The sequence below is a fragment of the Rhinolophus hipposideros genome (assembly GCF_964194185.1).
Source record: "Rhinolophus hipposideros genome assembly, chromosome: 14".
In the NCBI taxonomy this organism is placed as follows: Eukaryota; Metazoa; Chordata; class Mammalia; order Chiroptera; family Rhinolophidae; genus Rhinolophus; species Rhinolophus hipposideros.
The window spans coordinates 28486217-28513704 of NC_138060.1; the positions used below are offsets into that span (position 1 = coordinate 28486217).

At 40.4% G+C, this 27488-nt stretch overlaps 2 protein-coding genes across 4 annotated transcripts in view; both read right to left on the reverse strand.

Annotated features, from left to right (window-relative positions):
- Positions 1-9202: 9202 nt before the first annotated feature.
- RNF7 (ring finger protein 7) lies at positions 9203-15368 on the reverse strand. Of its 2 annotated transcripts, none has more exons than XM_081072992.1 (3): positions 15061-15368; positions 11728-11775; positions 9203-10117 (listed from the first exon to the last, which is right to left on the reverse strand). In XM_081072992.1, the coding sequence occupies exons 1-3, from the start codon at positions 15233-15235 to the stop codon at positions 9999-10001; spliced, it is 342 nt and encodes a 113-aa protein (XP_080929118.1). In that variant the 5' UTR covers positions 15236-15368; the 3' UTR covers positions 9203-9998. The 2 variants fall into 2 exon arrangements, with proteins under 2 accessions (XP_080929118.1, XP_080929119.1); XM_081072993.1 differs by having other exon boundaries at positions 15068-15352.
- A 2357-nt stretch (positions 15369-17725) lies between these two features.
- LOC308507489 (uncharacterized protein) overlaps positions 17726-27488 on the reverse strand; it is a 39649-nt gene continuing 29886 nt past the window's right edge. For both annotated transcript variants that reach the window (XM_081072492.1, XM_081072491.1), the window contains 3 exons: positions 22919-23025; positions 21033-21145; positions 17726-20581 (listed from right to left, as the gene is read on the reverse strand). In XM_081072492.1, coding sequence (XP_080928618.1) covers positions 20570-20581; positions 21033-21145; positions 22919-23025 — 232 coding nt within the window. In that variant the 3' untranslated portion in view covers positions 17726-20569. The remainder of the gene's footprint in view (positions 20582-21032; positions 21146-22918; positions 23026-27488) is intronic.

The window sequence follows — 27488 nt, forward strand, 5'->3', positions numbered from 1 at the left end:
GAGAGTGACCAATGGTGGCAACTGCTGCTGGCCGCTCTGGCAGGATGAGCACTGAGAACTGACTGCTGTCCATATTTTTATTGACTGGTTTCTTTGTGAAGCCAAAAAGGAACATTAAATAGGGTAAACAATGCTGATTTTATTTATAATAATGGGTTCTTATAAATGGTATGACATACTAGGCATAAAAGGAAAAAACAAAACAAAACAAAAAACCTAGCAGTGTTGTCAAGTGAGTGGCACACTGGCATTTACTCTTCAGGATAAAAGAATCCTGTCTGAGAGCTTTATGTTTCTTTTAATTCAGAGTTTTCCCAAGGTCTAGTTGTTAGGTGCAAACTTGACTTTGAAATATTTCTGTTGGTGATCGTGATCAAGGATATTTGGCATCACTGCCTTGTTGTGCTGCATTGTGTGTAGGGGAGACAAAGTTCTTGGTTAACAGTGGTTAGACATGATATTTTACTAAAATCTTGAAACTTAGCAATTTGGAGGTCACTAGGGAATTTGATGAGCAGTTTCAATGGAATGGTGTGATGAAACTCTGTTCGAGTCAGTTCAATCGAGAATGAAAGGAGATAAATTAAAGACAGTCAGTATACGCTACTCTTTTGAGGAGTTTTGCTCAAGGGTCTGACCACAGCTGTGAGTGGCCAGGGTGGGGGTGGGGAGTACAAGATCGCTGGAGGACAGGGATCAGGGGATTGAGCGGCCGGAGTATTAGAAGCATCATCCATGTGACTATTGAAATTATCCAGAGTAGTGATGGAGAAACTGACAGTGTGGAGCTAGCATCTTCACAGAATGAAGGGGAGTGGCTGGGGGGCCACAAGAAGATGTAGTGAGTGGTGGTCTCACGACATGAGAGTTGACGCTGGGTGTTTTTAGGGAGGGAAGCAGCAATGGAGAGAAAGGAAGATATGTTCACGTCGCCAGGTTCTGGGGTCTGAGGGGAGCAGGAGGGTTGCCTTGCAGAAGAAGCAGTGTTTTCAGGGGAGAACCAGGTGTTAGTGAGAAAAGAACGTGAAGGGAACTTACAAAGAAGGATGGGGATGGAGGAAATTTTTGTTGGTGTAAATATCAGAGGGCAGAGAGAAGGAGTTTCAGAAGATGGGGAGGAGTGGGAGATGGAGATGTAAAAGGGGATGTAAAGTACTTGGGATTATATTTAAGAGAAAGCAAGGCGACCCGGAAAGCTTGAGTTCTCATGTTGTCTGACCTAACCAGGGGTGAAGGGCAGGATGAGGGTGACGGTCTCCAGCACGTGGTGGTACCCAGAACTGAATGTTGGGGCAGGGAGGGGTGCTGGCCTGAAGAGGGCACGCAGCTCCCACTGGATCTGAGACCACTGGATCCACATGACCCCTGAATAGTGGCAGGTCTTATGCAGAGCACTTGGGCCCCCTCCCACCTGGTCCACGAGGGTGGAGCTGGCAGAAGGCTGGTCTGAGCTAAGTTGGGAGCACCTGGGACATTTTCGTGGTTAGATGGTGGGTTTGAGGGCTTTGGGGGCACAAGGACTTCAAGAGTAAATCCTTTCACTTTGCACTCACTGAAGGAGCTACCAGCAGAGAGCTGCGGTGGAGCTGGGAGGACTCCAGCATTCCTGAGTTTTATTAGGACGTCTGTACGCACAAGATCTCAGTTCTGGGCCTACAGAAACCCAGCACCTCAGGACTGTCAAGGGCCTTTTTAAGCATAAGTTATGGGAAAGACCCAAGTCCATATCTTTTATCCCTAAGATTTAAGCTTTTTAGAAAAGCTCTGAGTTAGCGTTGTCAGAGTTCAGAGGTCTGTGAGGAATTTTAGGCTACACTAAAATTTTCACCTTATAATTTGAGGGCTGCTCCCATATTTTGTACATTTAAAACCCTGAAAAGTGTCCTACAAGAGAGTTGGAATGAATAAAACTTTCCCTTTAAAAAAAAAAATCACGTCTTCCATTACTTCTTCTGCATTTTGATAAACTTCTTGAAAACGTAGCACTTCTAATGAGCTCCAAGCTTTCTCAGGTTACCTCCACAGGGGCCAGAACAAGATGAGAAACACAATTATTTTGATTTGAGTGCTTCCTTGAAGAGTTGAACAATAAGACAAATGGAACAACCATTAAGAAACCATTAATGCATTTTCTTGTATTTTCCACTTAGTGGCAAATGTAAAAGGGTGTTGCTTGTGGTCTTGAATAATAATACCCATCTCTCTTTCTGAAAATAATTCAGGTTTATTTTACATAGAATAAACTGCACAAATCTAAGGTGTGCAGTTAGATGAGTTTTGACAAATGTACACATTCATGTCACTGTCACCGAAATCACTACATAGAACTTTTCCATCCCCACTGAAAGCTTTCTGTGCTTTTTCCAGTCAATACCCCCACTGAGAGGCAGCTGTTCTTCTGATTTCTATCCATCAGTTTTGCCTGTTCTTGAACTTCATATAACAAAATATAGCATTAAGTACTTTTTCGTTCTGGATTCTTTTGCTCAACATAATGTTTTGAGATTTATCCATGTTGCAGCACGCATCAGTAGTTTGTTCCTTTTTTTCTTTCTTTCTTTCTTTTTTTTTTCCACTGCTGAGTAGCATTCCATTCTGTGAATATACCACTATTCTGTTGATGGACATTTGGGTTGTTTCCACTTTGGGGCTATTAGAAATATGAAAAACACAGCTTTGAATATTCATCTATTTGTGTGTGTATGTTTTCATTTCTCTTGGGCAAATACCTAGGAAAAGAAATGCTGGGTCATAGGGTAGTTGTATATTTAACTTTTCACAATACTGCCTTACTATTTTCCAAAGTGGCAATTCCAGTTTTCATTCCCATCAGCAGTGTGAGTGTCCAGGTCCTCCACACCTTCACCAAGACTTGCTGATATCAGTCTTTTTAACTTGACCTCTTCTAGGGAGTGGGGTGTGGATGTTTCATTGTGATTTTAACTTGCATTTCTCATGAGGAATGTTAGGCATCTTTTCATGGGCTAACTTCCCATTGTCTTCTTTTGTGTAGTATCTTTTCAATTCTGTTGCCCAATATCCAGCTCTTTAATGTAAGCTTTTGTGGAGAATATGGCTTCATTAGGCAGTGTTCTGTTGACTGATAATGTTCTTTAATATTGAAGCTGAGTGTTGTGCAGACACTGAGGTAGCGAGGGTGGTATCAGAGAGCTAGGTAAGAGCATTAGATTCAGATCTTTCCAAACAGTTTAAATTTCTCAGGACAATTGCAGAAGCAACCATTTTATTACTAAAAGGCTCCATGGGCTATTTCAGTTTAGTTTCAAAATACGACAATTACTTTATAATCTCTGTATAGAATTAGAATTGGGGAAACAGATATAAAAGTGCTGTCGCAGCCTATAACATGGTATTTTTTTACAGTGTTGTATTTTTGAGACATAATTCTATTCAAGGACTATCCAGATTTGTATCATAATGGACATGTGATAAAGGCCCATTAAAACATTTTTGCTTTATAAGTCAGCCTTTAAAAAAGATAAACACCAAGATGTCATTTCGGGGACAAAATGATCTCTAAGATCCTTTCCAATTCTAAGAGTTTTTTTTTTTTGGTTTTTTGTTGTTGAGAGCCCACTGGCCCATGTGGGAATCGAACCGGCAGCCTTCGGAGTTAGGAGCATGGAGCTCCAACCGCCTGCGCCACCCGGCCAGCCCCTTAAGAGTTTATGAAAAGGAAGTACATCCAGCAGTATGAACAATTGTTAATTGTTGATAAAACTGAGGTTCCCATCATTCCTGAATTCTGATACAATAAACTTATAAATGGATGATCTACACAGGCAAGTCCAACAGAACTTTCTTCCATGATGGAAATGTTCTATTCTGTGATATCCAATATGGAAGTCACTGTCCACATGGGACTACTGAGCATCTAGATGTGGCTAGTAGGACTAAGGGCCTGAAATTTAAATGTTAATTAATTAAATTAACATTTAAATAGCCACACAGAGCTAGTGACTACACTATTGGAATACACAAATCTATACCCTTCAAAAAAAAAACCAAACGATCTTAAATGTCCTTTTTTTTCCTTAGGAGGGTCTTTTTCGTCAGAGGGCAGTCCTCCTTCTCCTCTTGGCCTATGTAGAAGGATATACCCAGGCATATAGAAGTATAAGGAGGTGAAGTGGAAATGGAACTGAAGGCCGGGTAGGTAGGTAAAGAAGTTGAAGCAATGTAAACAACTGCTGTCTCCAGAAATGCTAAGGAACACGTACATACCACACACATTTTGTTAGAATAGAAAAGGGTTTCCATAATCTCCACAAGGAATGGTCCTTATAGTCAGACACTGTATTATGCTGCAAGTCAATGTGTTCTGCCCCTTCTATTGCACAGAGCACTGTGTGGCTTAGATTTACTACAATACACTTCACAATTCTGTTGTAAATGTAACATTCCTTAACAGACCCCACAGTCTCTGAAGACAGAAGACTTGTTAGTATTCATATTCCTTCTGCCATTATGGCAAAGCCTTATATATAGTAGGCAAACAATAATACATTTTATTGTAAATGTTATAAATATATAATTTCTACAAAAGCAGCAAAAGCAGAGCAGGAGTTCGCACAGCAGAGGTTAATTTACAATGGTCTAAAAATTACCACTCGAGTTAGAGGATGATTATACCAACCTCACAAAGCTTGTTCCATGCTATGTATTTTTTGGATGTATAAAGTCACGCCCCTGGTGGTCTGGCAAGAATTCTGATTATTGTAGTACGCTAAAATTTTGGTACAAATAATTTAGTTGCATTTTTTTTTTTTTTTTTTTAGAACTCCAGATAAATTTAAATAGTAGGTAGCTCCTGAGAGGCTGAGATGACACTTCATCTGTGCTGAAATGGTTCCAAGAGTTTTTAACAGATTTTCATCTGGGCAGCTTTTTCTAACTGTCCTCCTTGCCCTGTTTATACACACACACTTCTTTGGAAACCACTGTGGGCGAGCCCATCGTTGCAGATGGGAAATGTGTTTTTCAGATGTGAGCTGTGGTGATGTGGTTAATGTAAGAGGGGTGAAAATCACTCTCCTAAAAGCCCATGTTGACAGTTCTTCACCAGTTGTGGGTGCACACAGACATCCTAATTCTTACAAGAAGCGTCACTGTAAACCGTATACCTTTCTTGAAGCCCATTCTCTAATTAAGGCAGAGATTGGCTGTGGCAGTAGTGATCTATAATAATGGCCAACGTACTCAGAGCTTATGTTTCAGGTACTGTTCTAGCAGTCAGCATGTACTAATTCATGTAATCTTCATAGCAACTCTATGAGATAGAGACTATTGTTATTCCCATTTTAGTTGCGGAACTAGGCACAGAGAAGTTAAGGATTTTGTGTGAGATCACACAGGTAGTAAACAACAGAGTCGAGATTCCAAGCCAGGCTGAGTGACACCAAAGTCAGTCTTAACTACCATGCTATATATACCACAGCCACACACACCCAGGAAAAGTTTGCTTGCAGCCAACCTAAAGAAAAGCAGGTTCTCGGGGAGGCTGGCTGGCTCAGTTGGTTAGAGCACGAGCTCTTAACAACAAGGTCGCCGGTTCGATTCCTGCATGGGATGGTGGGCGGCGCCCCCTGCAACTGGATTGAAAACGGCGACTGGACTTGGAGCTGAGCTGCGCCCTCCAAAGCTAGATTGAAATACAACGACTTGATTTAGAGCTCATGAACCCTGGAAAAAACACGCTGTTCCCCTAAATTCCCCAGTTAAAAAAGAGATAAAAGCAGGTTCTGGTTCTAATCACTGACTCAGGTTTCTATCAAGTGCACGGACAAAAGAAAGCAGCACATTGATTGCTCTGCTCTGCTCTGCAAGGCTATGAAGGTGAAAATTGAGAGCTGTAAAAAAAGATTGATTTTCTATACCAGGTGAATATCACCAAAATTAAGTGGTCCAAAAAACGTACCTCTATATTTGTAGAAACCAATGAAATCTTTCTACTGAGATGAAAAACCTAAAATTAAACTGAGAGCTCAACATTTACAAAATTTTTTCTTAACATAAAATCTAGAAATCATGTTGACCGAATGATTAGAAAAATGTAACAGGCAAGTCATTAAAACCTCATTACCATCTTTCACAGAAGCTCACAGAGCTACAAGTAATCTAACATGTTTCCAACAATTAACTTTTTCTTACAAAATTCTTATTGAGAACAGTTAGGAGTGCTTTACCCCATAACAACAAACACATTAAAGTGCCAACTCTATTACAGTAAAGGAACTTCCGGAAATGAACAACAGCAGCACTTAGCATGAACTAGAAACTGTTCTGAGTTTTTCACGTGTATTAAAAATCCATTTAGTCTCAAAATGATGTAGTGAGGTCAGTACGTATTATTTTTATAATGTACACGAGGTGTGTCTAAGAGGTGAAGTAACTTGCTCAAGGTTACACAAATAAATGGTGGCACTACGATCCAAATCCGGGTATCTTGGCTGTCGAGTATCCGCTCTCAGACACTAAAATGAGTCATCAAAATGCAGAGAAGATACTGTTCCTGTGAAACATATTTTATTGAACGAAACCTTACCAGGGCAGAAACAGAATGAGGTAAAGATGGCAAAAGAGGAATTTCCATGCAAGCTTTTCTCACGTATTTTGTTATATCACTCAAATGTTCAATATAAAAATAACAACATAATTTTGAATTATTTGTGCTTTAATTTCAAGTTTCCTTATACTCAAATCAGTAATATTTTTCCTTTAACTAATTTTTTAAACAAAGGCTTACTGAAGTAAACATGACCATTTTCTAATTTTCTTTTTACCCAAAGTTAGCCCTTGGCAATATCTTAAAAAAGCAACAAAGCATTTTTAAAATAGTTGCCTTTCTTATCAGATGTCTACTAAGCTTCTAAAGGAACACTTAAAATATTTTTTCCTGATCCTAATGGCTTCTACATCAGCTTCAAATGAAACAATTTGGAGCTTATTCTAGGCCTAGGCCTAGAAGACTGCCAAGTGAATATTCACCAACCATGTGTGTCCTAGGTATTAAATACTAACTTAGAGTTCTTCAGCTCTAGACAAGAGGGCACAGAGGAGCAAGATCTGGCTCTCTGCACTTTAGGATCGCAGTGATTAAAAAACCTGAGCCCATTATACCATTTAAAGGACTTAATTTGTGTCTGTCATTTTAGGGTGTTTCTGGGAGACTGTGGCAGCCAAGTATACATGTGATTGCCTTTACAAGCACTTAGATTTGTGCTCCAAAAGAAGACGATACTACTTCTAAAGGGGATGTTTTGGAAATGTGAGTTTTCTTTGGATGGCACACAGACTGATGGCACCACTGGCAATTTGGTGGGTGGAAGCCAGGAAAGTCCAATATCTTGCAACTTATGGGACAATCTCACATGAAACTTTTGAATGTCCATTTATATAGTAGAAAAATCAGTTTATGATTATCTGAACCTAGAACCTAACTTCTTTTTATATATAAACATGAAGTACTGTTTTGCATAGCTTTAAAACTCATTAGTTTCCAAATATGCAACTGACTTATAAATCAAGATTGTACATTGTTTTGTTCAGAATTCTACTATGCATGTTGCATCATTTTAGGGGGGAAAAATCTTCTCATCAATGGAAACGCTCATGAGTCTGAATCACAAGTCTACATATAGTGCTCACACCCACACGCATCGGCCTATTTCATTGTCTTCTGACCAAATTGTCTTCTGACCATTGTCTTCTGCCCTAGCATTTATATACTGAAATACAAATGAATTATAAATTACTTTCCTCTTGTTTCTATTTCTATTCTATATTACAATTATTATATACATTTTAATTATGTGCGGAGTTTATTAATTCCACTTCAGGACAGTAAAGGGGACATTTTTTATAAAAAGATAGTAATGGGTGTGATGGGGTCAGACTGACTTAGATGTCAGCTGTGATACAAGAGTGCAACTTGCGTAGATGGAAAATTAAATAAAGATGACAAACGTGTTTTTAGTACACTAGTAACATTCAACACCGTTTCATCAAATGGAAAGAAAAACCCGTTCAATGCTTAACTTTTCACTGGAACTCATAATGGCACAGCACACCCTTTCTGCAGAAACCACCTTCTGCAGTTACCCAGTTGAGCTGCTACCATTCCAGGACGCACAGGGTCAATGGGGCGTGGTCCCACTTCCTCCTCTACCCTCAGATGCTGATGTGTAACAGACAGAGCTGTTAGGTGGTGAGCCTGCAGTTTTGCTATGTGGAAAATCAATTTATTATCACCATCCTCCACATTTCATTTACATACTGTCATACCAACTAACTCAACATTCTTAAAATTTCTCTTCACTTCAAAGCCAAATAGATGGTTCACTATGTATAACCTTTTAGAAAGGTCAAAGAGCTGCTCAAATAGTGTACTGCCATGACAAACATTCAAATAGTCGAACATATTTATATATTGTAACTAATTTTTTCTGTAGATAGTTGAGAAAATACATTAATAAAGCAAATTTCCAGAGAAATCTGATTAACAGTAGTCAATGTGAACATCTACAGAATTCGAATTTTTTATTAGAATTATTATTACACAGAGGGTGCCAAAAAATGTATACACATTTTAAAAAGGAAAGAACTATTAAAATTGTAATACTTCATATATACCAATAATAAAAGATGAATACAAGTCACGTTTGACTCCTGCAATTACAAGAGGTGCTCAGAGTGGTTACCCTCAGCGTCCAGACACTTCTGATTACGGTGAACTACTGCTTAAGCAACGTTGAACAAAGTGTTCACTTGTATACATTTTTTTGGCATCCCCGGTATTTTTAACATTCTTTTATGTATCCACATTCCTTAGATTTTCAAATAAAGATTCAGACTGGCAAACTCTGAAACTACAGAAATAAATGTTTAAGATTTAAAAATTTGGGTTTTTAAAATTCTTAGCTGTAGCCTCTATAATGGAAAGATTCAAAATGAACTTGTGGTCCATAAATTGTTACAAGATAACCTCCACTAAATGTGAATGAGTTGGATAAGATTTAAGTATTTTCTCCCATTTACATTTTTCCTGTTAATAAACTTAAAATTTTCTTATTACCAAATAAAAGAGTATATAAATTTTTCAAATTAAATGAAACCACTCACTTGACAAATTAGTTTATTAAGTTTAAGGTTGTGCATAAAATTGCAATAATGACAATTCAAATGACGTAAACAGAATAAACCATTTATTAAAACACTGTGTAATAAAATAAACTTTTTGATCCAATGCTATAGTGGTAAACATTTTCCCTCATTAACATTCCACCTAAAACACAGTTAAATTACAACATAATCTGAGCAGAACTTGAAAATACTTCTGTCCTTTACTCAACGACAAGACAGGTGAGTGCAGATCTAGGTTTTCTCGAGTCAAAGATGATACCTACCGTAAGACAAACGAAAGCTCAAAGGTTGACTTATTAATCCTGCTCACTAGTCCCAACTTGAAATTCTCATCTACCAAACAAATATTTCATGACTCACCCCATTCCTCGAGGAAAATAAATATTAGGAACAAATAAGGGTAAGAGTTGGGTTTTAAACTGCACTTTGTTACTATAATATTGTCCTTTTTTTTTAACTGATCAACCGTATGCATGCAAAAAGTTCTCTTCTGAATGGAACTGCTTCCACAGCCCCTTGGATATCAAAAAGTAAATTATAAAGGTCAATTTGTAGTTCTCTCCTCCTTTATAGCACTTCTAAACAGTGTGGGTGACGCATACCACAGAGGTAGGAAAGACCATCTTTAATAAATTATCTTCTTATTTGCAGAGAATTTCTGAACATAAAACCGACAAAATGCTAAACCATCCTTTGATCAGTCCCCAAAGACCAAAGATCCATCTCCTCGTATCTGAAGAATTAGTTCCCTGGAGTGTCCTAGCCTCTGCAGGGCACTTGATAATGAGATCCACCAAGGCTCTGGACAACTGCACTAAGAAAGCCTTCCACCACCATCATTTGCCGATTCTTTGGACCACCCAGTCTTGCTGGCAGAGGGGACAGCGATTGTTCTGTTTCACCCACAGGGACATGCAGCAATTGTGGAAGGAATGATTACATTCTCCCCAGACCACTAAAAGAAAAAGAGATTATTTGACATTACATATTTCAATTTAAATCACTGAGCTCAAATAGATAGCTTATTTTATATTATGACTAATAAACGTGGTTCATGATCTTGAATGAAGATGGTTAATTGGTCAAAAACAATGTTTTCTATCTATAAAGAAATACATTTACACTTACATGGTTATTTTATACTTAAGAAGATAAGGAACTGTGTTTGGGGGACTTTCTATCACTGTTCTAGAATCAATGGATGATGTGGTGGCCCCCATTTCCACATAGCTCCACAGGCCATCTTCCTGAAGTTAGGAGATAAAAAGACTTGAGCCTTCCTTAGATCTCAGACCTTCTCAGTCATTCACTGACCTTGGAGACCTTTGAGGCTTTATTTTATTGAAAAATGTTCTTCAGATTCATATTTACCAAGATATGAGTTTTAAATATTTTCAGTTCACAGTAGGCTATTATGAATAGATGACATGCTACTAAATATTATCAGCTATACATCTACTGAGTTGTTTTCTAGAAGTGGCGATGAATTGCGTGTTAGGTCATCAATAAGCAGCGCAACTCCTCATGCGACAAACAGAATGAAATTTTCAAAGTGGCTGGCTGGAAAGAGAAGTCTCTCTGTGATCAAAGAAAGCCGGCTTACCCCTCACAATTCCCAAATTAGTATTTTTTAAACAGCATGAAAGAAAAATTTTAAACCGAGGGAAATCATCCACAATCTGGAATACAATCTCAAACATAGGCTTCATTTGCCCCTTGCTTGACCAACTGAGCTATATGATAACAGAATAATGAAAGACACAGGAAAAAAAAGAGAAAAGAAAAAAAACTTGTGAACATTGACTATAGGGGATAAAAAGCAAGGGGCAATCATTCTAATGTTTCAGGAGGAAGACACAGGATTTGATCAAAATGACATAAATCATTATTAGGAAGCTGTTATGTAAACCACAAAAATGCAAAGTACAAGTTCACCGTTCATTCTAGGAAAATGTTTAAACACTTTCATACAGCAATCTAGAAGTGATGACTTCAAGTACGAGGACATGAAAACGTTTGAATTGCTTAAAACGTTTAGCCTAAGAGAATCTTGATAGTCCCAGACAATAAGGAAAATTTAATAGATTTCTATATATAAACTACATTCCCCAAAGTTCTTGAGACTTAGAATTTTTCCTATCTTAGTTAGAAAGTTAAATACTATATCACAATAGAATACTGAAAACTTAAATGCTTTATTAGACTAAAACCCTACCAAAACTGACCTACCTATAAACATAGTCAGAATTTAAATGTTTTGGCAAATTCCTTATTGTATAATTTTCTTAATAGAAAGGAATTATTTATTTTTCTTTGATTATCAAAATATTTACTATGCCCATGTCTGGAACATATAACCAATTCTTAATTACAGATAATAAAAGAACTTGCAGATTAATTCCATTAAGGCCTTTTGAGAACCAACACATTTTATATTAATAATGGATCACTGCTTTACAGTTTATTTTCGTGTATTGATAAAGTCAATCTTAACAGCAAATTCAAACATCCCCACTGAGAGAAAACCTTCAGTTGAAAAAGCAAGAGAACGAAATGACAACATACCAACACAATCCTCTTGTTTGTTTTCAGCTTGACATCTAAGACAGGCATCTAAAAGTAAACAAATAGCAAGTCTCATTCTGATGCTCAGAATGCAATTTTTAAAACCCAGACACTTTAAAGTCAAATAAGAGCCCAAAGGGTTAGAGATGGAGCTAAAAGACTCCGACTATTAATTTCTCGTCTGAACATACTGCTTAAAGATGAATAAAGTACAAGGCACTCTACTAGTTTATTCATGACCAGGAGCAATTTCACAAGGGTTACCGACCCTCTATTTTCATAAACTCTAGTGAAAAGGTGTCCTGACAGTGCATGCAACCACTAGAGAAAAATACGCCATACTCCACTCCATTATTAGCTATTATAAGCTCACTGGGCATGCTCACAGAGGTCAACACCTAGGGGCAGTTTATTTTGAAGATACCCTTTTAAATAAGCCATGTATATATATTGGTCTTTGCTTGTACATACACAAAGAAACTCTAGAAGGATACAAGAAACTAATAATAAAGTTTACTTGGGAGAGGATAGAATGGGAAGGAGTTTTCATTGTACATTTTCTTAAATTTTTGAATGATGTGACTGTATAATCTATACAATCAAATTAAAATTAATTAAATTAGTTAAAAAATACCTTCTAAATACTAGGTTCTCTTTTTATTTTTACAAAAATACTCCCTTTACAAATAAGTCTGAGCCCAAAGCATTTATCCAACAATGGCAAAGGGTTTTTAACAAATTACGTGGGAGTAAATACTAGGAATGGGAACCTAAAGGGTATAATTAGAAATTTTCAAAATTCACTCCGTACTATTTGCTTGATGAAGGAGGTAATATACAATATGCCAGGGACTAATGAATGGATTTATTCACGAGCTGGAAGAGGAGTCAAAGTTGGGTAAAAGGAAGTTCAAACCAACAGAAAAAAAGTTTTTAACATAAACTGGAGAAACTAATTCTGTAAAAATAGACACACGGTAGAGCTGAAGCCTGCTTCTCTTCTTACACTGGATTATGCATAGGCCATTTGTTTGCTTCTCCCTGCATGCCTTTACCCTAAAAAAACACACCACCCAGGCCTCTTCAGTGTGGATTAAAAACAACTACTGCCTCCTAAGACTTTCTTCAACTCCACAATTACTGAGGATCTACTCTGTGCAAGGAGTTATGCACGGGGGCATGACACTAAAATGACCAAGTCTGGTCCCTGGTTTCCCTGTGCCATCTGCTCGTTTCAGAATGAAGGGAGGAGAGTGGAAACCAAGGAGGAGAGTGTTAACATCAAAATGGGTAGACAGGCAATCTTGGATCAAGAAGTCATAATAAATCATTTAGGCATATGAGATGAATTCCAAACATTAAGGAAATGGGTTAAGTGGGCTCTTTTTGTAGAATCTAGGAATCTCTGATTTATGCTTACAGCTTTGATTTAGATTCATGATCAAAAACTGACCTAAATCGACAAGAATTCCCCAAGTTTCAGATAAAAGAAAAAAGTAACTAAGACAGTATATTTTTAAGGAGCACAATAATTGTAACATCTTTTAGAGTAATGGTAGGATAAGGATTGGGAAGTCTGAAAACTTTCCTTCTGCTGTTTACCTGACCACTAAGTGGATTTTAACACCTCATAAACAAAATACAAAGGTCTATAGTACTTCCCTGAACTCAAAGTATAGCTGTTGTAAACCTGCAACATTAATCCACAGTAGCAGAATACTTGCTATAATTAGAAAGTTACTGTGAATGGAGCCATTTATAGCCCATACTTTGACTTACTTTAAATATCCCAGTTAAAGTTTATTTGCTGCAAGATTTCAATCATTAAATTCTGCATTTCTACTTACTAGTTTTAAAGTTTTCTGGGGGAGGGGGGGGGAGAAAATGCCCTTTTAGAAACATTCTTCATTTTTAAACTAAAGTAAATTTAGGGGACAAAATTTTTAGCAAAGCCAGTCTTGCAAAAGAACAAAAATTTAGGTCACCTGTATAAGTTAAAAATGCCACCCAAGCTGGAAATTATGATTGTAATTCCTAAGTAATGGGTGGGGTAGGGATAAGAAGGCTGTACTGCAGGCCAATAAACGAGGTGTTTTAAAAACGTAACATCCAAAATAAGTGAGTCATGTCTGAAGTTAAGCTCTTTAAAACAAAACAAAACAACATCTGAACTCCATTTTGCTGTAAACCCTTCTTATGAATAAAACACAAGAGAGCACACTCAAGAGGGTATAAATTGAGACATCTCTTGATTCTGGTAAAGTTCAAGTTTTATCCCTCCGGAAGGAAGAACAACTCTATTTACTTTCTCCAATTCTCTCATTTTTCGGTGCAAGGCAGTAGAAACCTCAAGACGATAGAAACCTCAATTTTCTTCATCTGCCCTCAAGACACAACATTTGGGGGATGCTCTCACAGTAGTTTTCAATGCCAAGCTTAAAAAATGCAACGTGCATTTAAATAGCGCCTCCTTTTCAAGGTGGCCCGAAGACTCTAAAACAAACCGCATACGACCCAACGGGATGAAGCTGCTCTCAAAGGTTTCACTGGGTCCGATATTTGTATTCAAAATATAAAACGAAGTGCGGTAGTTGTAAAAGCGGGTTCCCCACAAGGACCTGACTCGGCGCAGGGCAGCTGTCTTCCCCAGGAAGCGGCCAACTACGCGAGTGGGGGCCCAGCCAGGCGCTGAAATGCGGTTTCCGAGTCAAGGGCTCCCATCATTCACGTCCCACGACACTTACAGATGCCTGACCCACATCGTATCTCCTCCAAGCCAAGCGGGTGCCGTCGGGCCGCCTCGGATCGCACCGAGTTAACGGCCAGCAGCGGCGGCGGCGGCACCGCAGCTCGCCCCGAAACGAGTGCAATGGCTGGGGACGCTTTTCTCCCCTGCATCTGTCAAGAGCAGCACCGAGGGGGTCGCTTTCGTGGAAGACGACGGCCAGGGCACCACGTCGGTGTGTGACCGGAACCACGGACGTGGCCCTGCGGGACCGGGGCCTGGACCCCGGCCTCTGCGGTTTGCTTTCGGAGCAGGGGCCGGGGCCGGCTGCCCGCACCGCGGCGGTTCCTCCCAGCTCCCAGAACACCACCGAGGAGTGTTTTCCCGGCCACACGCGTCGCGACCTGAAATCATCCTGTTTAACTCCTCTGCTTACTGCGGGTACGTCTCCCGAAAACGCAGCCCCAGGCGGCGTGCAGCGGCCGGGCCGAGCGGTCCCCGCCCGCACCCCTCCCGCCGGGGTCTCTCCGAGCCTCCGCTCGTCCCCCCGCCCGGACCCGGGCCCGCGGAGGCCGCAGCGCAGCCCGGGCCTAGCGTGCAGCGCTTACCCATCACCTGGACCCTGCAGATGGCGCACGTATCGCACTCCACGTCCCAGCTCCACATGGCCACCGCGTTCCACTTCTTGAGAGAGAACATTTTGTCGCCTCCCGACTTGGAGCCTGCGCTCCCGGAGTGCGAGGACAGGGCGCAGGGCTCCTCGCCGTCTTCCACGTCGGCCATGACTACGGCGCGGAGCCGGCGGCGGAGACGTGGGGTCGGGGAAGGCACGCGGCGATGGCGGCTCCGGGGGGCCGCCCGACGGGCCACAGCGCCGCCCGCAGGCCGCCTGCCACCGCGCCGCCTACGACGGAGGTCGCCCGCGATTGGCTGGCGCGGGACAGTGACGTCAGCACACGCCCGCTCCCGGACGCGGTGCCCACCCCGCCCCCTGCTGGGACAACCTGGAGGGCGGAGGGCCCCGGGGCCGCACGGCGGGAGGCCGGCTCTCGCGCCGCCGGGTGTTACGGCCGTGAGCGCTGCCTTCGGCCGTGATGAAACTTACTGCTCTCGGAAATCATCTCCTTAATGTATCCGTTTGTCGTCCCTCCCAAATGTCAACTCCATCAGAGCAGGGACCGTGTCTTCATCGTCACCTTGGCCTCCTTATCAGAAAAATAGCAATGCCTGGGCACGGGACGCCCAGTTATTTGTGGAGTGAATGACGATGATCTTCTAGAAATCTGGTTCAACGGTTCCTCAATGGTTTGGGTCTCAGGACCCCTTCCTACTTAAAAATTAAAGAGCTCTTGTGTGTGGGCAATACAGAAAGTGCCAAAAAAGATGTATACACATTTCAAGAAAGGGGAAAAACTGTATTAAAATTGTCACACTCCACATATACCGCAACAAAAGATGAACACAACTCTTCCGTGTGACTTCTGCGATTACAAGAGGTGCTCAAAGTGGTTACCATCAGCACAATTTTGAATAGTTTTTTTCCCTTAAAATGTGTATACATGTTTTTGGCACCCTCTGTATAGATTTGCTTTTTAAGAAATTAAAACGTGAAAAAACTTAAATACATTAATCCATTAAACAATAACAGTAATAAACCCATTACGAGTTATTATTAGAGCGAGGGCATCACATATAATGTAGCTTCTGGAAAACTCCGTACATTCACAGAGTGAAAAGAGAACTAGCTCGGAATATTGTTACGGAAATCGCTTTGACCTCTGCCAGGAGCCCAGGAACCGTGGGGACCACTCTCCGAGAACCTCTGGTTTAACCTTTCACATGTGGGAGGAATGAGGTGCAGGGAAGTGACCTAAAGAGCACGTTGCTGCTACCAGATGGGGACCTAGCAGGGTTCCTCTACTGCTAGCCCAGGGTCGTAGAAGGACGTCTTCCCAAGCAAAGCAGACACCTCCACTTAAAAGATAAGAAAGCTGAGGCACAGGGAGCCTAAGGAGAGGCCTGATTGCCACCACCATCTAGTGGGGGACACCTGCTGTGTCATGTGTGGGAGTCTGAGCCTCAGCTTTTACTGGCCCACTCATCATGCCCTCATCTCCTGGGGCCCCCAGGCTTTGTACCTGGGAGGGGGCTGACCAAGCTCACGGAGCCGGGCAGAGAAGACAAGGACGCATAATTACATCAAACATAAATATGGACACAAGGTCATATTTGACTAGACGCTAATGTGTGCTGTTTGTTGAGTGGTGTGGGAAGTGCTGGGAGGGAGAGAGACATTCCTGAGGACTGATGCAGGGAGGGAAAGCCTCATGAAAGAGGTGAAGTTTGAAATGGGGGGAGTTGGGAGACCCTGGAGGCCAGAAAATGAGTGAAGAAAGCAAACATCTATGAGCTGGAGCAGAGCAGTGGTAGTGGCGGCAGATATAAGTCTGAGCACACTAACTTATGAGCCAAACAAAAATGCCTGTAAACAAACCCAGATGAACCATATAGGATACATGTTCTGTTCATATTAAGCGACCACACATCTGACTAGAGATGGCTACAAATGCTCTTAGATAGCTAATTTAAAAAAAAAAAAAAAAAAGAAAGCAAGAAGGCTGGAAACCAAATGAGGACAAAATGCACCCAATTGGTAGGAACTGGGCAGTTTGAAAGGGAAACACAGGGAAACTCAGGTGAAAAGAGGAAAGATTAGCGTATGGTTAAGGATGAGGAATGCTCGTGCTGAGTCTGAACCTCATCACCCTGCCCCTGGATTATTGTGTCCTGACTTCCTTCCTGTCTCTCCTCCCCAGTCTAATTGGCATTCAATCTAGTATGCCTATTTAATTTTCCTATATCCCCTTTCTACATGGTACTCCCCTGTTCAAAATGTTCCATGGCTCTGAATTATCATCTGAACAAAATCTGAATGACCTGGGTGGTCATTAAATCCTGCCACAATGTGGCCCCAATGTACTTTTTTAGTGTAATCCCCAAGCACTTCCTGAGGCCCTTGTCAGATCGGTCTGCTCAGTCATCTAAACATACCCTGGACTTTTTTTCCCTTCACCTTTTAACATCTCTAAAATTACACAGAACTTCCCCTGCCTGCTTTGGCTGAATTGCCCTCTGCATTTAGGAAAAACTTACTCATCTTTGTGATCTCACTGACCATTCTTTCCCACCATTTATTCATGTCCTCCCAGGAAATTATAACAAAATTGTGTTTCTTCTAGTCTTTTGGCATCAGGTCACATAGCAACCAAAAGTGCTGTTACTGATGTTTATTCAACCATTTAAAATTTTTTAAACTGACAGTTCATAAATGATAAAAACATTAAAATAGTGAAGTGAGTATGCAATGAAAAAAAAGCTAGTACTGTTAATAGATCTCCAGAAATTTCTACATATGTACAAGCAGACACATAATATATCAACTCAAGTTTTTAAAACTTTAATTGTGGTAAAATATACATAACAAAGTTTACCATCCTAACCATTTTAAAGTACACATTTCAAAAGTATTAAGTACATTCACATTGTTATGCAATCAATCTCCAGAACTTTTTCATCTTCCCAAACTGAAACTCTACATCCGTTCAACAACTCTCCATTTCCCCCTCCTCCCCTTGGCAAACCACTATTTCACATTCTGCTTCTGACCTGGACTACTTTAGGTACTTTATATAAGTGGAATCATATAGTATTTGTCTTTTTGTAACTGATTTATTTCACTTAGCATAATGTCCTCAAGGTTCACCCATATTGTAGGAAGGATTTCCTTCCATTTTAAGGCTGAATTATATTCCATTGTGTCAATATGGCACATTTTGCTTATCCACTCATCTGCCAATGGACATTTGGGTTGCTTCTACTGTTTGATTACTGTGAATAATGCTGTACAAATACAGCTGTACAAATATCTCTTCGTGATCTTGTTTTCAATTCTTTTGGACGTATACCCAGAATTGGAATTTCTGGCTCATATTATATCAATTGTCTTTAATATGAATTTTTCACATATGCTAGTCTCTAACCTGCTTTTTTTGTTTAATAGTATTGGGACATTTTTACAGATAAGCACTTACATATCCACATTGTTCTTTTTAACAGCTGTATAGTATTCCAACACATACATTTTTCTGTGACTTATTTCCCTGAGAACCCTTTGAGAGACATTTAGTTGTTTCCAATGTGTAATAAACAGTACTGCAGTGAACATCTCTATACATATATTTCCTTGCACACATATGAGACTATATCTGTAATATAAATTTCTAGAAGTTAAATGCCTGGGTCAAAAGCTCTGTAGTTTTCATTTTGATAGACATTGCCAAAAGATCTTTAAAGAGACACACAGACTTTATATTCCCACCCAGCAGATGTTAGTAGAAAATTTCAACAAAGATATATATTTTTTTATTTTTTTAAGCAGTAACAATTTCTAAGGAAGCCACACACATTGGATATATAAATTCTGTAGATAAGTTACCATATTTTGTCATGTATAATGCACACTTTTTTGCCCAAATTTGTGAGGAAAAATAAGGGTGCACATTATACATGGGTAATACTAATTCCGTATCTATATAAATGTTTTTAATTCTTTTATTTATGCTTATGTGTTAAAAGTGCAACTCTGTAAATCAATAACGATACCCATGTGCAAAATAATACCCTGGAACAGGATCATCAGTTTTGTTGAATTTACAACAAACTTGCAACAACGAAGAGTTCTTGGCCTATAAAGTGTAAATACCTTAAATTTGTTACCAGTACATAAAATTTCTTGTTCCTTGTAGCTCTTCTTGTGTTTTGTAATAATTTGTTACATAAAATGTCTTGTACCATAATATGTTAGAAACTAAATGCTAAAATTCCTTTATAATACAAAAAACAAGTACCTAAATGTAAATAGATAAAAATTTGAATTAAAAATTAAAATGAAAGATTTTCCCTCTGAAAGTTTGGGCCAAAAATGTGGTTGCATGTTATACATGGGAGCACTTTATACACGGCAAAATACGGTATATCATTTTAACTCTTAAGCTCTATTGTTGTTTACTTTTAATGTATGAGGATCTTGGCTTGCTAACTAGATGTTAAGATCCTCAGAAGTGGAAATAATTTACTATACCCATCCCCCCTTCTAGGTAGTTTGGTTCCACGAACCTGCCAGAATTTGTACATAGAATAAATGACAGGTTTTTTTAAAACATAATAAAAAAGTCTTAAGTCTTTTTTCTTTTCTTTTGTATTTTCCCTGTTCAGCTGTTCTAAGTGAAATAACTGGAATCACTCAACTTCAACATCAATAATAACAGCTATAATAATAGCCACAAACATTTATTTTTAAGCATGTACTATGAAATAGGTATTGTCCTAGAAAGCTTGACCTGTGTCACCTCATTCAATGTTCACCAAATGAGAAAGGTGCTATTCTTATCTGTATCTTACAAAAGAAGAAACCGAGGCACAGTGAGGTTATCCGACTTGCTCAAGGTCAGATACATGGAAAGCAGCATGTTTCCACAGACTGTTTCTAATGTTTCTAATTCCTGGTCCATATTTTCATACGCACCATATTGTCACAGCACATAAAATGCAACTAATCCAATTTATAATCCATATATTGATCAACAACACCGCTTCCATTTCTCATGGAGCTCTCTGACATCTTCATTCGAGGTAAAGTGATTAGAAATTTCCTCATTTGGGTAAGATCCCCATTTTGGGGGATGTTGTCTTTTAGAAAGTGGTTATTATTTCGAAACATTCCTATTGTTCTCAACTATAGATGTACTTATGAAAGCAGATTCTTTCTTTCTTTCTTAGATAGAGATCATGACTTTCTTCAAATTATAAATTTCACGTGCACAAAAGAAGAAGCCCCCAAGAGAAATTCCACTTATTTTTACTAAGACTTACTTGTGAAACCCACATTTTAGAGAATGACAAGCATGATATAGGATTAATACTACTTGGAACTTTCATAAAATAGTCTTATCAAAATTTAGAACTTGAAAGGGGCATGGTTATAGTGAAAAATATTATTATAGAACAAGCAATATCTTTCTAGGCATGTCTGGCCATGGAAATAGATAACATCCATATTCAGGTTTTAGCCTGTGAAATAATGAACAGGAAATCATAAATTAAAAAAAAAAAGTTCAACTTCATACAATAGAGAGTAAACATATGTAAATCATTACCCCTTAAGAGGTAGTACATGCTTCATAAAGACTTTAGGTAAACTCACCATTTCAGGCCCACTATAAGCTAACAGGAACCATGACATGGGTAGCCTGGGGGTGGGGGGACAGTTAAAGAGAGGAGGCAGGGTTTGCACTAATACTTGAAGGAACTATCTTGCTCCCTTACTACTTGTCCCTTGGTGCAATCATCATCCAACAGAATGGAACGATGATTTAGGGGACCTAGAGCCAAAATTCTAATGATTTTATCAAGTGCAAAATCTGCTGATGGCACCGTCCACCCCACCCAGCTGAGTGCCTACGCTCCATACAGCGCTCCCTGGTGGATGTGACTAAGGGGCACAAACATCCAAAAAACGTACCTTTTTCTTCTTTTTACGAGTAACATTAGATTTCTTGCTATTTTTCCAAATAGACTTGAAGGTGTCTGAGGAGATCTGAGGAGTGACTGTAATTTTTAAGACTGGGCGGTTACCTGAGAAGGGGGAGAACGTAATAGTAAGTGGGTAGGACATCTCACAACTCCATCTGATAGACCAGGTCTTAGGCTTCTGAGAGGAGCAGTCTCCCACATTCTTATCAACTGCGCAAGCTTCCTCTCACTTAGTACCCTTTCCTTATTTCTTCTTTATGTGAAGGATTCATAACAATTAATTTATCTCTGTAATAAGTTCTTGCATTAGTCCTTTCTTATCCACTCCCACTGCCTGAATGATTGCGGCCTTCTAATTGGTCTTCCTCACCCCAGATTTCCCCAACCCCAAATCCATCCTGGACTCTACTTCCAGAGTAGTCATCTGAACGCAAAATCCTGATCTTGTCATTCATCAGCTCTTCGTCTTTAGTGGATCTCTCCTGGTTTTGCTTGTTGAGCTTCCATGTTAGCTTCTTTCTGGAATAGAATCTTGAGTTTCCTTTGGGCTTCCACTCCCCTGCCCTCCAGGGGTGAGCACATAACCTAGAGGTGGCCACTTAAGTGTATTTTTTTTTCCTGGCACTGTGATTGGTTAACAGGTGGGCATACGACTCATGATGGTCCAGTGAAATAACAGGAAAGGCTCTTTCTTGAGATTAAACTGGAAGAATGTAAACTTCTAGCTAATGCTTGGCACTGTGTGGGAAGAATGTGACTGAGAATAAAGTCAACACAGAAGACCTTCCAGGAGATGGAGATAGGCAGCATTATTTGAAGCCCTAACTCCAGCTGGAACTATAGCTAGAACCACCCCTGGACTTTTACTCGTAGTTATATGAGTCAACAAATTTCTTTTTGTACTTAAATCAGTTTGAGTTGGTTTTGTATCCCATAAAACCAAGAGTTCTCACTAATTTTCCTATAAAGGCCTGAGACATTGTGATTTATAAGACAGATATACATCATTCAGATGATCAAAATATATTTCTTGTATATATTTGATCTTAGTCCACGATTCTGGGCTCACAGCTCCCCAAAGTCTTGGAATTTCCTGAATGATAAGAGCAATGTTATAATTGGTCTCTTGTCCTCAGTTCCTAAAACTGCTTCAGAGCCATAAAGTGAAACGATGTCTTGTTATTCCTAACAAGCCCCTTTCAATCACAACAGAGTTTATGTTAATGAAGTGACTTTTGGAAAAGTTGGGCGCTGGTTGTCAAAGGAACCAAACATGAATAGAGGGTTGGAAATTTCAGTCCCCTGATTTCTGGGGAGGAAAGAGGGGCTGGAGTACGAATCAATCACCAACAGCCAATGATTTAATCAATGATGCCTATGTAATAAAGCCTACATAAAAACCCAAAAGGATGGCGTTCAGAGAGCTTCCAGGTTGGGGAGCCAGAATGCTTCCACATGCCACAGTGCATGACTCAAACTCCATGAGGACAGAAGCTCCTTTGTTTGGGATCTCATCCTATGTTTCTCTTCATCTGGCTATTGATTTGTATCCTTTAATATCCTTTGCAATAAGCCGGTCATCTAGTGAGTAGACTGGTTTCCTGAGTCCTGTGAGCCACTCTAGCAAATTAATTGAACCATAGGAGGGGGTCAATCAGAAGTACAGGCTGTCACCTGTACTTGCAATTGGCACCTGAAATAGAGGGCAGCCTTGTGGGACTGAGCCCTTAAGTTGTGGAATCTGGTGCTATCTCTGGGTAGATAGTGTCAGAATTGAGTTGAATTGTAGGACACCCAGCTATGTGAGTAGTACAGCATTTAGAAATACATAGATATGGACGGGTGGAGGGAAACACAAATTGAAAACACTTTTACCTGTTTTCCTGGCTTTCAGTGCTTCAAGTATGTTATCAGCAGCCATTTCTCCCAGGACATTATTTCCAAGGTCAATTTCCCTTAAGTGGGCAGAGTACTTGATCAGGCTGACCAAAGAAAATGACAAAACAAAACAGCACTGTCCCAAGTATTGTTACGCAGAGAAACTCAATCCGGTTATTTTGGAGTGTGATCTTTCTTTTTAAGGTCCTTTTCACCCTCTCCCACCCCACTTCCAAACATGAAGCACTGACCCAGGTTTCAACTGGAGACATCCCAAATCCATTCCTCCCCCCCCACCCCGATTTAATGTCTAATTTGGATGCCTGTCCTGAGTAAGTTGGTAGGATAAGGATTTTTAGTTGCCTTAAATCTTCAATTCGCTATTTATTCAACAGATTTGGTATAGTATTGGCAGGGCTTCCCAGTCTTTTAGATTTTACACACCAGTAAAATGTCAAAAACCCTAGCGGGATTGACAAAGGTCAGTTTGGCAACTTTTAGTGTGTCAAATAAATAACAACTCTCACATGAAAAGAACAAATACTTTTACATAAAATTAGGGAGTACTCTTAAAATAAAGAACAACTTCTTAAATCAAGTAAGTTTAGTTTTATGAAATGAATATCCTGTCTTCATTTTTCTAATTTCTTTGAGGACTATTGAAAATTCCTTCATAGCCTTGCACTGGCCTGCCAACTGGCCTTTGGGAATTTCTGGTGTCGTGAGTGGACATGGACTCTAGGTGAAGCCTGGGTTCCTGGTCAGCTTCTACTTCTTGTGGGCGGCCATCTCCTCTCATGGGTCTCTCCTTCTTCATTTGTAAAACTGGCCTGAAAAAGGCTATTCTACGTATTTCATAATGTTGTGGTGAAAACAGAATGCAGCAGTTCCTATGAAAGCATCTTGCAAAATATAATACCAATAATACTATATTATATTGAGTGCATACTTACTAACTGCATATTATGTGCCGAACAGTGCAGGGATTAAAAGGAATTTAACACATGGTCTCTGCTCTAAAAGAAATTATCATGACTATGAAGAAAACAATTTTGAGCCCTTACCATGTCCTGGGGATACGAAATTTCAGTTAGGGTCAGTAGTGAATACAAGGCCATTCTCTTGTTCCTTGTGTACATTTCTTACTGATTCAGCAGCCAGAATTCAAGGCCAGGCTGAATGGTCCTGCCAGACTCTCCCTCTCAAAGGTCTTGCTCCCAAGGAAACAGGACTGTTTGTCTAATCAGGACTTGACTAGCTTTGGCTTTCTGAACTGCCCGATGATGTCCAATTCCTCAAACAAGATGGGTGAGAACAGGCTTGCCTCAAGGAGGAAGCAGGGGTGCACAAAAAAGAAGGCGGAGAGTGTTGAAGACGTACTTCATAACTCCACAATTCTGCATCTAGATCTGATTTCAGGGGCCATGGATTTACCTGTTACGCTACACCACCTCGCATGACGTATGGTTTTATGCAGCATTCAGTATGTATCAGACGTGATCATAACCACCCACATGCTTAAGCTCTTGTGCCCCGCACCAAGGGGCCTTCCAAAGGTTAGATGGGGCTGAAATCCAACCAAGCTCTGCTTGCCAAGTCCTGGGCCCTGAAATGTAGACCGGCAAGGGGTAACTGCAAGGAGTAACTTCCTCTATCTCATTGGCCAGAGGTGGTGCCTCTTAATTCCTCTGCTCAGAGGGGCTCTTTTTCTAAATTGTATCAAGGTGCTAGCTGGAGCCCTAGGCACTATATCTAGCACCTTATATACATGTTCTCATTTAACCCAAAAACAATCTCTTGAGTTAGACACTATTATTATCTCCATTTTTACAAATGAGGAAACAGATATAGAGAAGTTACACTGCCAGTAAATCATGGTGCAGGAATGTGAACTCAGGCAGTCTGCTTCAAAATAACCATGAAGTATGATTCAAATATACCTAGAAAATGGTTTTTTCTCACCTTTCTTCCCCCTCCCCCCTCCTGTTCAAGCCGTTGTTCCTCAGCCTAGTTGTGTAGGACACAGTTCCCTGGCCCGTGCTCATATTATGAGCCTTGCTCTCCCCCAGAGGCAGTCAGTCACTCACAGCAGCTCACGACAGCTCACGCTGGCTGCCAGCCACTCATGCTAGCCACCAGCCAACCATGGCGCCACAGACAGCAGCCCACAGCAGCCTACCGCAGCACAAAGCAGCTCATACTGGCTGCGGGCCACTCATGCTGACCACCGGCCACTCATGGCAGCACCCAGTAGCCCACAGCAGCACACAGCAGCCCATGGCAGCACACAGCAGCCCAAGCCAGCACACAGCAGCTCACACTGGCTGCCGACCACTCACACTGGTGGCCGGCCACTCACGCTGGCCATCGGCTGCTCATGGAGGCACACAGTAGCCCATGGCAGCAGCATACAGCAGCCCACAGCAGCTCACGCCAACCTCTGGTCGCCGCTCAGGGCAGCCCAGCTCCAGGGAGAGCTGTTGTTCACAATTTTAGCTGTAGAGAGCGCAATTCACAGGCCCATGTGACAATCAAACGGGTGACCTTGTTAGGAGCACGCTGGTCCAACCACCTGAGACACAGGCCTGGTCCAAGAAAATGTTTTAATCTCCAATAGTTCTCAATTCTTACACTTTCAAAAAGAGAACAAGAAGTTCTAAGTATTTAGTGTCAGAACTAAAAACACATGGGAATGGAATTGCGGGCACTGGTGTACATTATCAGTGGTAGTTACGTACCTTGTCACACAGAACCAGCTGTTGCACAAACCCCATGCTCAGAAGGGCTCCTCTCTTGGTTTAGTGCTCTGCTATCATCAGATTCTTAATAATATTTGAACAAGGACCATGAGATTCCATTTGCACTGGGTGCCCACAAATTTTGTATCCAGTTCTGCTGTCATGTTTAGTGTGGCAGAGTGGAAAGCAAAATCTGACAAAGGGTCAGTCTTAAGTAATTGTACTGTTCTGTCAGCCCCATAGACCATTGCTAGATGAATCCTTAGTCATCATTCTGGGAGGCCTGGTTCATGAGAAGAGTAACTAGTAAGGTTCTTGCATGCAAACCAGCATTTGGCTCCTGCCTTAGGCCCAAAGAAGCCACTGATACTGGCTTTAGTGGTAGACTTAAGCAGCAGAGCTAGGTAAGACCTCATCACAAACCAAAGGCATGATATCCCTTGTCCCTGGACTAGCTAATCTGATGGTGAGGATAGACCCATGTGGTACCAAAGGTAAATAGGGCCAGCGGGTAGGCAGGTAGTTAATGCCCTATAATCTCCATTACCAAATTTTACCCCAACATAAAGATAAAAAGCCGACTTTACTAGCAGGCCCCCAGATAAATCCTTTACCTCCCCATCTATCCACTAAGCTCCTCCTTTGTGGATAATCAGAACCCTCAATGATAAAAGGTAGAAGCCATAAATCCATTCCCTGAAGTGCTCCTGGAGCCTGTTTGCTCATCTTCCAACTTGTTCTACAGCTGGCCCAGAACTGGGCTTGCCAGGGTGAGGTGGGGTTTTGAAGATGGTACTTCTACTTCCAGGGCACTAACCCGTCAGCATGGCAGATAGGTACAGAAGGGAAGCGAGTATTGGATCTGCAAAGGTGAAAATGGGGAGAGGAGCTGTCCTCGAGGTGAGCATGCAGCTCACTGAACAAGTCACATCAGAAAGTCACCAACCACCAATGAGATGGAGTGAGGATGAGAAAGGCCCAGAATCGAAGAATGATACAGAGACCATGGATGTTACCTTGGCACTAAGCTGTCTTTATGAGTTCAAGTGGGTTAGGTCATTAGAGTAATAAAGAGAAACTCTTAAAAGCAGCCAGAGAAAAAAGACAAATTATGTCCAAAAGAGCAAAGATAAAAGTGACAGTAGACCTCTCTTCAGAAACAATGCAAGCAGAAGACAGTGTAGCGACATCTTAAAAGTAAACTGTCAACCAAGAATTCGATATCCAGAAAAAAGAAATCTTTAAAAATGAAGAGAAAAAAAGACTTTTTAAACATATAAAAGCTTAGAGAATTCATCACCAGCAGATTAGGACTATAAGAAATGTATAAATAAGTCCTTCAGACAGAAGGATACTAGATCAAAATGTGGATGCATTGAAAGGAATGAAGAACACTGGAAATGGTAAATATGTGAATAACTTTAAAAGACTTCTCCCTTATTTAAAAAATAATTAATTGCTTAAAACAAACATAATAATAATGTATCCTGGGATTTATAACATTTGTAAAAGCAAAATAAAAGACAACAATAGCACAAAGGATGGGAGGGAAAGGAACTGTCCTGTTGTAAGGCTGTCATGCTATAAGTGAAGTATTATATTATTTGAAGGTAGATTGTGATAAGTTAAAATGAATAGTGTAACTACTAGAGCAACCACTAAAAAGAAAATATAAAGGTATAACTCATGGTTATTTTTAGTTTGGGGAGATCCAAGATGGCGGGAGGAGATACACACTGCTTCCATCCATGAACACATTAAAATTATAATTAAATTATAGAACAATCAACCTGGAGAACCATCTGAGTCTAGCTGAACAGAAGTTTTAT

Bases quoted from the DNA above. Each gene is read 5' to 3' on its own strand.
- RNF7 (XM_081072992.1), bottom strand. From the start codon at position 15,235: ATGGCCGACGTGGAAGACGGCGAGGAGCCCTGCGCCCTGTCCTCGCAC. The intron at 11,776-15,060 runs GTAAGCGCTGCA...GTTTACTTTTAG, and splicing joins CTGCAGGGTCCAGGTGATGG to ATGCCTGTCTTAGATGTCAA. The intron at 10,118-11,727 runs GTATGTTGTCAT...TTTTTCTTTTAG, and splicing joins CAAACAAGAGGATTGTGTTG to TGGTCTGGGGAGAATGTAAT.